The sequence below is a fragment of the Tinamus guttatus genome, unplaced genomic scaffold (genome assembly GCF_059628265.1).
Source record: "Tinamus guttatus ecotype Peru unplaced genomic scaffold, ASM5962826v1 Tinamus_guttatus_pri_ptg000002l, whole genome shotgun sequence".
NCBI lineage: Eukaryota > Metazoa > Chordata > Aves > Tinamiformes > Tinamidae > Tinamus > Tinamus guttatus.
Window position 1 is genome coordinate 343644 of NW_028288536.1, and position 14087 is coordinate 357730.

At 41.2% G+C, this 14087-nt stretch overlaps 1 protein-coding gene across 1 annotated transcript; it reads right to left on the bottom strand.

The window, feature by feature from the left end:
- Positions 1-505: 505 nt before the first annotated feature.
- Positions 506-12860, bottom strand: LOC104568661 (interleukin-1 receptor type 2). Its single transcript, XM_010215562.2, has 9 exons — positions 12837-12860; positions 10903-11025; positions 10553-10811; positions 8010-8184; positions 6469-6643; positions 5083-5148; positions 4440-4575; positions 2346-2491; positions 506-1037 (listed from the first exon to the last, which is right to left on the bottom strand). Exons 2-9 carry the CDS (start codon positions 11015-11017, stop codon positions 910-912), a joined length of 1200 nt encoding a protein of 399 aa, XP_010213864.2. The 5' UTR covers positions 11018-11025; positions 12837-12860; the 3' UTR covers positions 506-909.
- Positions 12861-14087: the final 1227 nt, after the last annotated feature.

The window sequence follows — 14087 nt, forward strand, 5'->3', positions numbered from 1 at the left end:
CGTGCCTGTTCGTTCTTTACGGGAATCCATTCCCCAGTTTCATATTCATATCAGAGAAGAGAATCAGGTCAGTAATAAAAGAATCAGAAACACAGAAGGGCAAGATTGCACATCGTTGCTGGTAATCTGTCAAATCACTTCCCAGAATAAAAGCTGGCATTAGTCAAATTATTCTCAAAATAATAAAATATCCTCCAAATTCTTTTCATGGCAAAGAAAATGATGAATCTCTAGCTATAAGAGGTCTGGAGATTTAACATATCTTAATTAGCCAGTGTGTAGGCATTATGTTGATGAAGTTATCTCTGGGGGCAGGATAGATTGCAATAAAACACTTACTTAAGCAAAAAGTAATCCAAATAGTAAAGAAAAAGACTGTGGAAAAGTTCACCATCTTACAGTTGCCCCTACAGCTGTATTTCACTCTGGAAAGTGGGAAAAAAATGGTTCTTTTTAGACTGATAATAAGCAAAGTGAGACCGGGTGCTTAAGAAGACTTTTTTCATCCCAGTGTGGAATAGTCCTACAAGCCTTTTTTCAGGTTTTAGGATATTTCTTTTCCTTTTCTTTAAACAATAAGACTAGCGGAAGTAGAAGGTGTGAGAGTACCTCCTTTTCCCTTCATTTCATGTAATCAGGACACAAATCTGGGATTCTAGTTGCTCCAGAATAATAGAAATGGCACTCTAGTTACAAAACAATAGAAGGAGGTTTCCTGAATCTAGGCAGTATTTTATACAAACTTATATTTATAACTTTGTGGAACACTTGGACAAGAGGAAAACAAGCTGATATACATCCATCCACTGGGAAAGCATCAGTCCTGGTCTGGAATGTCTCTCTGTGCCTTACGTGAAGGATATTCAGACTGAAACATTTTCTGTTGGTGGTTGGAGAAGACGGCGGAGTTTAAACCTTCGCTATTGTATATCCTTTATCAGCTCTCTGCTTCCAGCATTTGTGTAAGTATATTCCCCCCACGATCACACAGACCAATGCGATGGGAATCACTGCAATGTACCAGGACATGCCGACAGCTGGAAAAGTAAAGAAAATAAATTATTTTATAAACCTCCCAGGAACATAAGTGTCTAAGTACAAGGAGGAGGAGGAGAAAGCACAATAGAAAGGATGTCTGCAAATTAACCTTTCAACAGGGTTGATCATCTGTGAGAGGAACAAACCTATTGATTCAGCGCTTTGGGAAATGCAAAGATGGGAGGGGAGGGAGACATTGGAAAACAATAGGGGACAAGAATTTAGAGTTTGGTCTTTTTGCGTACACATGGCTCTTCCCAGGCCCTGTTCAGAATAACTATGTGCTCTCCATCTTAATTTGGCTAAAGCAGAAGCACTTCAAGCAGGAAATCGAAACTTCACTTGAGTGTCCTTCACCTCCCCAAGTGGAGAGGGAATATGTAACAACTAGTCCTCTCTGAAGCTCTGTATGCTATTTTCTCATACAGGAAAGCCTGATCATTGATCACTAATGTGATCTTCCTTCTAAAATGCATCTGGTTTCCAAGACCAGTGTTGATCCATACCATTTTGGATTATACTGACCTGTACTGGTTCATGAATTGCCTCCTCCATAGTAATACTTGTGTAGCTCACGGATAGCATCATGGAAGATGTGAGCAGCATATCAGCTAATTTGGTGAGTCATGAGCTATAACTCATAATGAAGATTGCAAATGTTCATGTGCCTTTCTAACATGGTATGAGCAAGTCTTAGTGATTCATCAACATCATGCAAAGAACCAATTAGCATTGCTTCACATTATTTTTACAGTTGGTTTTTGGCCAATGTTTTTTTTTCACATTGTAACATTAATTGCACTGAGCTTAGGGCTTCTTTTCCCATCACTATGAGCAAAAATAACTACACCCATCATAATTTACACGTGTTCAGCAGAAGTCTGTGGATAAGAAAGAAAACTATGGTCTTTCGCTATGGTCATTTTTTTTCCTGCCGTACTTGTTGAGGCACTCGAGGAGATCTGGTATTTTTGCATCCAATAGGAGTTTTCTCCTAATCTCACTGGGGCCACCATTTCACACAGAACATCTAAATTTTACCCCTATCCAATGAACAGATGTAACAGCACACATCCTGATGCCTGTGAAAAATGTCAATAAGGGGTCTACAGAAAGTTTCTTTTGTGCATAGGCTATTCTAAAAAACAATGAAGGGTTGAGCCTACAGTAACCAGTTTTCCCAGGAAATAATTCACCCAATAATACTTCTGATGATAGTATAGATGGCATGGATGATAATTTAGCATTAGAATAATGAAACATATTATGGTAGGTTTCCTTTTCAAATAAGGTGTCAAACTAGCTACCTTCCTGCTTGACCCTTGTTGGTAGTACTTGGTATCCATATATGTTCCAGGCCAGACACTTGAAGTCTGTGTAAAAGTCCACTTCCTTGACAGAATTAAAAATCAATGGTACTTCAATGAAGTTTTCACCATTTTCTGTGGTTTCTCTGAAGGAGAAAGAAAAATGAAAATTGAATTCCTGTTATAAGCCAACTTTTCCCTGTTTGATATGTTCATTTTTACAGTGCATAGCAGGAAAATGCATTGGATATTTGCTCACTTCTGAACCAACCCCTCTGCGCTAGAAGACACCCCTGTCTTCTACGCCAGCTTTGCCAACAATTTGAATTTCAGTATGCAAAATCCCTTCTTTACTAAGTGAATTTTCCAGGAAAAGTAAGAGCTGCATTTGTCCTGCCAAAGTAAAGAAAAGGGGGTGGAAAAAGCAAACAGGATTCTGTGTACCTTTGAGCTCTCTATACAGCAAGGAAAGAGGCACCTAATTCCTTCCATCTAAAATCTATTCATTTCTTACATTTCTTACAGGAAGAAAACCTGTGGAGAAGATAACCCTGCAAATGGTCACTCAGGAAGCTGAACCACTATTCCTCTATAGCATGTGCCCAAAATTAATAGTACAAAAAGATGCCTAAAAAGTTTCCAGCTTGCTTTAACCTGATTGTGTCATCAGGTCAGCTATGTAACAGCAGTTTTCTAGCCACAGTCCAACAGTATCTCTCAACATCTCTTTGTCATTGCTGCTTTTTAACGACTTGTTCATAAGCCTGCTATGTGCTGTGGCAATGGAGTTTCTTGAGGACTCATCCCAATGTTGCACCACAAGAAGGCAGCAACACAGCAGACAGTGCTTTGCCAAAGATTTCTGCAGTTTGTTTTCCTAGAGTGTTTCACCTTCATGCCAATCTGAGGCCTCCCAGTAGAAGTGAGGTGGTTCATATACCATACACCCGCACAGACAACATTATAAATAAATAGTCTCAGTCAAGCTGTAGGGAGTATCATCACACATAAGGACTCAGGCTCACAAATCACCATGTCACCTCTGGCTATAACTATGCAATAAATCAAACATGGCCAGGTTGTTTTCTGGCATTGAGGATGAATGGCCAAAAGCACCCTAGATCCATAACTGCTAAAAACTCTCATCCCTCAGAACAGGACTGATACATTCCAAAGCCCAGTTGCGAACTGTTCCTGACCCATGTTAAATCCCACTCCACAGCTTAGAGGATCTGTTTGAGAAGGTGCTAGCTAGAGAGGAACCAGTCCCGCCATTAATGCCATGGGAAATGATGTTCCATAGCCCAGAAGCTTTTCTGTGTTTGCCTGTCATGTCAGTACAGGCAAAGCCACAGTGACCCTGAGGAGGAAGCAGGTTTGATGGACAACCTCAGACCTAACAATATTCACAGAGTGAGTTAACACTGCTCAGGTGATGGGGACTAAAAGCAGATCTTCATCCTGCTAGCACTAAAGCCTGGAGACATGCAGTTGTGAAGCAACTCAGACTGCCTCTGCAGAGACAACGGCTAGTGCAACAGGATGTGGGACCTTCTCCTCTGCCTCCCTCTAGCATTCCTCCTTGATGCTCCCCTTGTGCCAGCTCTAGCACTCACTCTGTGAGTCAGGATAGCTCACTAACTCAGAAAAGAACAACCCTGAGGGGAAAAAAATAACAATTAAAAAAATTGGATTGCTTTCTTGTGTCTTAGTGTGGTCAAAAGTTCAGAGAAGTATGTCATAAATGTGAGCATTGATGCAAGGGAAAGGATATTGCAGCTTTCCTAGAAGAGCGCAAGGGGAGAAACAAGAGAAGGAAAATGGAATCCTGTTGCTTTCTGCTGCAGTCAGCTCTTATATGAGCTTAGCTGCCCACGAAACTATAAGAAATCAGTGTAAACTGCTAGAATGGCCCATTTGCCTCGTGACTGTGCAATAGGAACAAAATCCAGAGATAAAGACATGATTTCACTCCTCCTGAGGCTTTTTGGCTTATCTGTTTGTTTTTCAGAGGTCACATTTACCTGAGAACTGTTGATTTCCCATTTCAAGTTAAAAAAACCATCACAACAAAACTCTTTCAGCCTCACTTACTGTCGTTCCCCAACTATAACGCTGCTTTGCTCAGAAGCCACATCAATTAAGGTGTCGTTTGCAAGCCATTCCACCTCCGTGTAGACATGGCTGCTCGGTCCAACAAACACTTTACATGGGAGAGTCATCCTGGAGCCTGTGGTGAAAAATAAGATGCAAAGAATACTCAGAGATATATTAAGAATTACTCTTTCTCTTGGTTAAAACCAACATCTCCAGCGGGAGATAAAGTTCCCACCACATTCAAACCTGAATTCAACCCCTGATTGGTTTTGATCACCTGCTAAAAGCTCCAATATTTTTTTTTAGTTTCTTCTAGATGGATGATAACATCTAGCAGCAGCACAGACCCTCAGCTGATGTAATTGAGATGCAGAGAACTATAACAATTTATATATTCCTCTCCAATTTATATCTCCTTCTCTGGAGAGCTTCCAAACCCGCTTGGACGCAGTCCTGTGCCACGTGCTCTAGGTGACCCTGCGTGTGCAGGGGGGTTGGACTAGATGACCTCTAGAGGTGCCTTCCAACCTTAAACATTCTATGATTCTGTGATTCTATGATACCAACTAATTACACTGTGAGAAGACCTGCACCAATTTTTCTCTGATTAGACATTTCCAGTAATAACATTGGGCCTTACCAAGAGCAGCTGATGTAGTCTTCTGGGTTGGATACACAATTACTGGGGTAATTCTCTTTTCTTGTTCTGGACAGATACAGAGAACAGAGTCAGTGCTAGATCAACAGAAAATTTGGCTATCCTCCTAGAACTATAAATAGAAATATGCCACATTGCTCAGCATCTTCCATTTCCCAGTTAAGCATTTGATTATGCCCACTGTCAGAGAGAAAAATGTCGGTTTCCAGTCCAGACATATGTGTTTGTAGAAATAGTGAGACAGGCTCGAGCTCACATCTTGATTCCGAAAGCAATGGTCATGAGCTACACCACAAAGAATTTATGGGAGATGAGTGTCTTTTGGAAGCAATGGAAATGGCAGGCACAAAACACAGTCCTCCTCCTCAAGAGCGGTAAGTGTGGAGACCTTGCACACCCATTCTCGTACGTGTAAAAGCGAAAAGACCAAAAGCATAAGTAGAGAATGGATGTGTACGTGGCAGTAAAAATTAAACCTTCAGCACTGGCAAGGTGCTCTGACTAGGTGCTCTCCCTAAATAGCCACAGGAAGCAGGACTCACAGGTCTGTCCCCTTGCAGAGCCCTATCTCCGTACTTGCAATTTTGTGCTTGGAGGCACAAGGTTCTGCACTGGGACTTGCTGGGTAGCAGAATATTGCAATTTAAAAGCAGATCCTGAAGATTTCTCTCCGTTTGTGCAAGATGCTGCATATAGCTGTAAGTACTCAGAGGGGTTATTTTAAGAAACATGCAATCTCTGAGCAATTAAATTGCTTCCTGGAGGACAGAATGGCGGTAACTGCAAAGGAGGACAGGTCGGGTGGGTTTGGCCCACCCTGTGATGCCAAGGGGACAAAGATGGGTTCAGAGCTCTGGTCTGTGCGGGCTCTGCGCTGTGCATCACCCGGGCCGCGTGGCCAGGCTGGATGTGGCACTCCTGTCCTCTGGTGGCCGAGCTGCAGACTAGCACAGCACCCAGCCAGCAAGGCAACCCTGTCTTGTTGGTTTCTGAAATAGTGTCTTTCCCCCATCCCCATCAAGCATATTCAAGGTTTTGTCTCCTAAGCCCTTTGAAGCCATTTTCAGTGCTTTCCCCAGACTCTCCCCCCAACCTCATGATATAAATTACTCAATTTAACAACCACGGGTACTTGCAAAAATGCTGCTCTGAGCCATGTCAAAGCTGCAGTGGGAAACACTGCTGCATAAGTACCAACAAGCTCCTCTGGTGCCCCACTTTTTTTTGGCAATGAACTCAGCAGTGCTGACAGATTGAACATGAGTTGCCCTCCTGACTTTCACTAATAAGGGCCACCCTAGCAAGACATTTTCTGTCTGAAAATGTCGGGTTTCCATCCTGACATTGTTGTGAAAGGTGAATATTTACCAACAGTCTGCAGCTGAATCGTCCTGGTGATTTCATACATTACACCTTCATATCGAAAAGGCATCTTGCAAGTATAATAGCCAGAGTCTGTCGGTAGCACTGAAGTGATGGTCAGAGAAGTTGAACCTTCCAGACTTACGAATTTTTCATTGCTGCCTTCCAGAGGCTGTGCATCCTGGAGAAATAACAACTAGTATTACGGCTCAAACAGGCGTGGGTCTTTCTTGGAAGACTTGTTGCACTCTATATCACCTCCAAGTGCAATCACTTATTCTTGTCTCTCATAAGCACCCATTCACTTACGATCGTGGAATCTGAGCAGCTCCATTTTGCCACCAAAGAGCAAGTTCTTCAAGTGTGTAACCATCTCTAAAACTGCTCTGAGACACTATATGAAGCATTGTATATGAAGTGTTACTATTTCAATACACAACATGTGCAAGCATAACTTTTCTAAAAAATGAGCATTTTAAGAATGAGAAGATGTAAGAAGCTCTTTCCTGAGCCCTTATAAGAGCAATCTTGTCAGAGACAAATACATTTGAGTAATCGTGCAGGTCTTCACAACACTGTTATTTTCCCCACATCATCTTAAAAGCTGTAATAAATTCCTGCTCTGCATCACTAACACTCTGATCATACACAGGCTGGAGCTCTGTTGGAACTGTTACATTCTTCCTCCATGAAGACAGGGTAGCTCTTTCTGACAGTCATGTCATGGACTACATTGTGGAGTGAAACTTTGACCTAGATTAAGTCAGTTATAGCCTGGTTGTGAAGGAAAACCCGAACAGAGTAACTTTATTAGTATGGCATCAACCATAGCAAAGACACGGTTGGAAGAAATCCCCCTAGGTGCTATGTCTATGTTCAGAAAGATAGCTGCAAGAAGCAGAGCATATGATCATAGGGTGTGTGCAAATGAAAGCAAAACCAAGGTATGAAAAAATACAAGAATCCCATGCTATCCAGTACAAGATTAGACAGCTGTGGCCAGTCATGTGAAGGATACCTGGCTTCATAGGCAAAACCAGACGTGATTACTCGAAAAATAGGCTTGGACTAGCAAGTTAGGTTCAGAATAAGGTTTGTGGAATAAATCTGTGTCACCTTCAAATGCTGTGTAATGAAGTTGTCTGAACATAGTTCACATAGGGGACACGTACAACAAGCAGTCCTACTTTAAGTGATTCACTACCAAAGAAAAGTCCCTACCAAAGTCACCACCAAAGAGAAGATCCTAGTGTGAAGTTACAAAATCTGAATCAGGCCAATCTGCATTTAAAAATACTTGTACTCACTGACAGTGAATAATATGGAGCAATTCAGACAACTCAGGCCTCACATCCTCCTTGGTCCATCCTGGAGAACCTCTCTTAAATACACCTCTGTCCCCAAAATCCCAGAATATAATGCCATACTGTCAAAATGCCATTAACTTTAACACTCTCACGTTCAAGAGAAACAAAAAGCAGAGACATATCTAACTTTACAAAAGGGATGAGGTTAGGCTTTGCACAAAGAGAAATTAAAAATTCTACCTTGTACCACTTGAGCTCCAGGTCTGTCTTATTCTGTGTGAAGTCCCAGAGGTCAGGGCAGATGACATTTCCATCAGTGAACGTGAAGAGGACTTGGAGATAGGCGATCTTGCGAGCAGCCGTTTTCTCCACGATGGTGAGGTGGATGGACACCTCAGCACAGTAGGAGGCATTCCTGCAGACACAGCAGGGAGACCCTCAGCGGGAGCGTGGGCTGCAGCAGGGACACAGGCTGCACCCTTCAAACCAACAGCAAGTGAGTTTGAAACCTGACGGCTGTGAGATAAAGCTTATTTGAAACCCATAACTGGTAGCTACTGAAACCTGCTGTCTAGCAATTGAGCTGATGTGACCCAGGCCACTGTATTCCTCTCTGACCCTGTATTTTCCTGCTGATGTGATTCAATCCTGATCACCCCATGGTCTGAGCAGTGCCTTTGCTTTGCCTCTGCGCCTCGATTTGAAGCCTCTATTTTGTGTCATTCATTTTTTTATGGGTCTATTTTTCTCCTTAGCCATTTCTAAGAGGCCAAGACTGAGGTCATACCAGCAGGGATGCTGGAAAGGCACTGACACTGATTTTAGCTCTTTCTAAACATATTGATGACACATGTTTGCTTCAGAGTTTCCAATTTTTTTTTTTATTTTTGGTACCTCAAGTTGGCTGCATACCCTGAGGCTAAGTCATGATTTTAATTTTGCAAGGATGGAAAACAAAATGTCTTCTTAAGTAGTAACATGTGTGTCCTGAACATCCACTCATTGCTTTCAAAGAAATCTTAACTGTAAAAATCCTAACAATTGGGATGTAAGGAACATATAAATGCTTAAAGCATATTAACACACATCTACAGGTACTATTGCACAACTAATAGGCATTTCTGTGAGTATATCTTGTTTTCCATAGAAAAGATGGTGTTCTTGCTTTGGCAGTTTAACACTAACTTTTCCTGCTGACCCATGGTAGCAATCACTGCCTACCCTGAGGAGAAACAACCTTCTCCTTCTGTTTAACTGCTGCAGTAACAACATCAGCATAGACCATTTAGAGGGGTAGACCTATCCTTTCCGACCTCTGAGAGCGTCCCTCTGAGAAACAGCTGTCAAACACGCATGGCAGTGTTTGACTTCTGCCAAGGGCCCCTGAAGTGGGGGCCTATGTGTGCAGGGCTGAGACTGGCTGGAGCGCTTCTCCATGCTGTAGGCAGATGGACTCGAACCATGGTGGAGGCACTCCGCTGGGTCAACAAGTGCAGTGTGGGTTCCTAAATCCAAAATATTTGCTCAACTGAAGCAGAAATCTGCAAAGTTAGTCTCTAAGCTCTTTTTAAAGAGTGTTGAAAAAAGCAGCGTTGTTGAGGAAATGAAGCAGAATGCTCAAAAAATAAAAACCAACCCTTCAAAGTCTCAGGTAGTCACTCCATACTCTTTCATTATTCCAGCCTCACTATCAGTGTCTTCTCTTCTGCTCCACCACTGTAAACTCTGCTAAGACATGCAGAAGGACCAACTTCTTATGCAGAGCATAATTTATCAGCATGAGTTTTACCTGCCCAATTCATCTACTACGGACACATCTCATTCATGAGATATGCCTTGCCAGCAGGGAAACAGTGCTCTATAGAGGCAGCTCCAGATACCAAGATAAGTAAGTGTTACACCACAAATCCCAGAACAACAAGGGGCCAGTTCCCAGACAAGTACTGGAAGGCCAAATGCAAAGCAGAGTTGACAGGGGACAAGGACACAAGAAGCCTTCCAAAGTAAGGATGTTTCAAAATTCAGACCCTAACAACAACTGTTATTTCCTTCTTACTCAGTCCTCCACAAATGCAGATTGCAGATTCCAGTTCCTCTTTTGAAACAAGGCAGGCTGGCAGACTGTAAAACCTCAAAAATGACCAGGAAAGCTCAGAAAAGTCATGAGTCAAGTTTCACCCTACTGTAGTATCACATGTACCTTTCTAGTAAACACATTAGTTATCGTATCTCATGAGATAGAGCAAAATCAAAGCAAGTGAATTCTGTTTATTATGTTTTTAAATGTAAACTGAAAGAAAAACTAAGATCAGGGAAAAAGAACAGGAAAGTGGTAAACCACTTTAAAGACACAGTGCCCTGGCATGTGCTTCATAATGCAATCTGAAGTGAGAATGATACTATTTTCTTCTCTAAAATTGTCAGATAAGGGTTGCATTCTATAGAATTGTTTCTACAGTATATCTGTTTGATGTAACCCCAACTGAATAATAAATATATCAGAACAAAATATTATATATGCTATTACCACAGTATGATACTGCAGTCAGAATGGTAATATTTGGTCAAGACTTATACAAATGGTAATATATTTAGGGGACACAAAATGCATTTAACAGTTCTAACTTTCTGCATTTTTTCTAAATTTGGTAAGGAAATTATCTTTCTTAACCTGCTGCAAGACAACCTTGTATATAAGATAACTGGATCTTAGAATCAGACTAAGGATGCATTTCAGATACAGACATCTTGTTAGTAGACTGGATTTTCTTTTCGATACCTACCTTCTGGTGCAGATATACACTCCTGAGTCTTCTAACATTGCTGGTAAAAACCAGAGTGCATCTCCTTTTGCCCAAATTCTTGCATCTTCCTCTCTTCCTGATATCAGGGTTTTTGAATCATTTTTATACCATGTGATATTAAGGGTCAAGGCAGAAAAATCCAGGTGTTTGTATCGAGGGGAAGGGCATTTCAGAACCACAGGTTCTCCATGCAGTTCATAGTAGTGTTTGAAATACACGGTGTGATCTGGGCATTTTTCTATATAAATCAAAGACATTTTTACATTACTATTAGTCTGTCACATTAAAAAGGAGGGAGAGAGACTCAGAAGAATGGAGCCTATCCTTACCTGTGCTTTCCACTTGCTGGATCCTGAAAGCGGAGACACCCATAGCACAGACAACCAGGACAAAGAGCCCACACATTTTCACGGAGGAAATAGGGAGAACACTGGGGGAAAGCATCTTGAATTCTGCAGCAAAGTTTATTTTAAGACATAAGGCACAATTAAACATTAACTCGTGTATTGTAATAGTTTTTACAACATTAGGAGTTAACTGCTCTTTTCCTAACTGCAGAACCTGGTGAGCTTTCGTTCACCCTTGGCGAGCAGAAGGCCTTCTTCATCTCTCATTCATGCAGGCTGACTTGTGGGAGCAGAGCATCTGGCTTGGCACAGACACATCAGTTCTGTCACATTCCTTTCACTCCAGGAGATGCCAACAACATACAACAAGATGCTGCTGTCCCCACAGCTTTTTGGTGCAACAGCTAGCGGGGGAAAAATATAGCTCTGCTTAATTTGCAATAAGATCTGACTGAGACTCAGACCATCAGATTTGAGTTAGCTGCAGCACAGCAAGTTTGGGTAACCACAGGAGCCAAGTTGCAGCAGAACAAACTGTAGCACCCTATGCAGTCACTTCAGGTCGCTCTCAAGGTTGTACAGCCCTCACTAAAGGCTGTTTTGCTTTACCTTTCCCACTCCCAAAGTAGATAAATTAGCATAGCTCAGGCTACAGGCATATTTCCTCATAGCCAGAGCCAGGCTATCAAAGCCTTTTCAGATTTTCCCCTGGGTCAGAATGCTTTGCCTCCATTGGTATATATATACCCGTCCTGTTGCTCATACACAAGGGAGTTTTCAATGTGGATGCTATTACCATCTATGTAAGTAAAAAGAGAAGGAAAATCCTGAACAACTAATCCTAAAATCTGACTCAGAGACACAAGGGAAAAATTTATCCACTGCCAATCACACATTAACCATCATCTGTATTGGCTTAGCACGCACAGGACAGCCCCTGCACACATCACTGAATACTTTCTGCTCTGCCACAAGATTTCAGGTGCTGTAACTAACTCCACTTTCACAAGAGTAAGTCCTGTGCACATGGTGTGTAGCAATAGAGATTTAATATATAGCAAGTGCAAAAGTATCGTAGCATGTGTTTATACGTCATCTGAGAGTACAGCGTGCAAATATGCATAAAACATGCTACATGTGGGCATCAGTTTATGCCCTATATATAAAGTATTTATATACATATCAGCACATGATACATACACCTATAGATATTATGCAATACACAGACATATGACATATGGTCTTTCTACTTGCTGTAGCTATACAAGTCATATTCAAAAATATAAATTATATATTTTGAACATTAGCCTAACACTGTGAATGTCCTGTAGGACAATTATAAAACAACTAGAGAACTACATCAAACTGTACCGAAAAGCAGAAATATTTTTCTCACAGCATGAATGCATTCACATTCACTCACATGCATTCATAGATACATACAATTATACGCATCTTCTGTGCATCCACACCACTTGTATATATAATGTATATTTATTCATCGTTTCTCCCTAGTCCAGTGACTAAATTTAGCTGACATTTAACAGTCTGACTATAATAAACTATTTCCAGATTATTGTCTTCTTTACAGTAACACAAAACTAACAGCTATCTTAGTTTCATACTATATCTACTGTTTTCATAGCTCTCTATCAACATCTCAACAGCTATCTACTTTTTCACAGCAACAGGTCTTTTCCCCTTCTGCTAGGTCTACAAGTGTTTCCAGAGAACTGGGATGGAGCTGATGCCTTTGCTTGCTGCATTAATAAGCCTCATGGTTCAAATGCTAACCTGCAATGGAGCACTTTTTCAGATCTTTCAAGTCCCTTCAGCCTGGTCTCTTGCAGCCTCCACAAGCCTCTATCCAATTTGAGGCTTTAAGGTTGGACTTCATTTCCATCAGATTCACTTACCTGTGGGTCTGTGTTCTTCCAGCACTGGTTTCTCCTGAAAAGCTATAAGATCAAAAATTGCTACCAAGGAGTTTATATAGAGTTTAACTCAATACAAAACGGAAATTTGTCTCGTGTTGCCCAATCAGGTTTGTGTCAGAACCAAATGACATTTTAGACCCACCTTTCTTTCCTTCCGTAGAGCAGCAGTGATACAAAGAGAATGAGAGCAAGAGAGAGAGAAAAAAAAATGTATATGAGTTTCCCAAAAAAGGGGAAATGACTGCTAAATATATGACTACATTTCCCTTTTTGTGACGAACTGTAGTTTTCATACACTCATATTTTCACATGACTATTTTACGTTATCTAATATAAAATATTCTTGTTGAGGAATAAAAAAATATCTTGTAGCTTATTTGCCATCTAAATAATCTCAGTCTTCATATATATTGTCTTAGGTAAGTTTCCTTATGGACAATATGGCAGAATTTTCTTCTTTTGTGATTTCCCACATCACTGGTGAATCACAAATGTGTTAGTTTGTCATCCCTTCCATAACATTCACCTCACTGTAACAATTTACATTAAGGGTCTCTTCATAAGCGAATATAAAGAATTGAGAGATGTAAACAGATTACGACATCTAGCCTCAGGAAAATAAAGGGTAAGAAATGAGCTATGAAGTGTGGTAATGTTGACCTCAGCCTGTCTACAACAGGGTTACTGAGTGGAGAACTTCAGTTGGAATTGGACCATCAGCATCTCATTTCCTGGGTCTTGTGATATCACCCAGGTGATATTTCCTGCATGCAGCTCTGTACTTCTTATGGTTCCTTGATCTATCAGGGCCCAGTTGCCATCCACCTCCAACTGCCAGCACATGACAGCAGTGTGTGGTGTCTGACTGACCTGACAGAGCTGGAGTCAACACACAAGTCCCTGCTAGCAGACCTCAGTAAAATGCCCCACAATCTGGGTAAACCTCAGCTGAGCAGCCCACGTCTGGAGCACCAGGGGCCTAGTCTGAAGGCAGAGCTTCGTGGTGGTGTTGTCATAAACCAAATAATGACTAATAAAGCCAACATAGCTGTTTACCATAGCCACAATGTGCAAACATTTCATATATCATTTATTAATAAAACTCTAACATAAATCATGATCTATTTATTTAGCTGATAACAGCCTCAGTTATACTGGAGACCTCAAAAATATTGCATAGGAGATGAAAATTTAATGGTTTATTAAGACCATGTTGTCATCTTCTACACA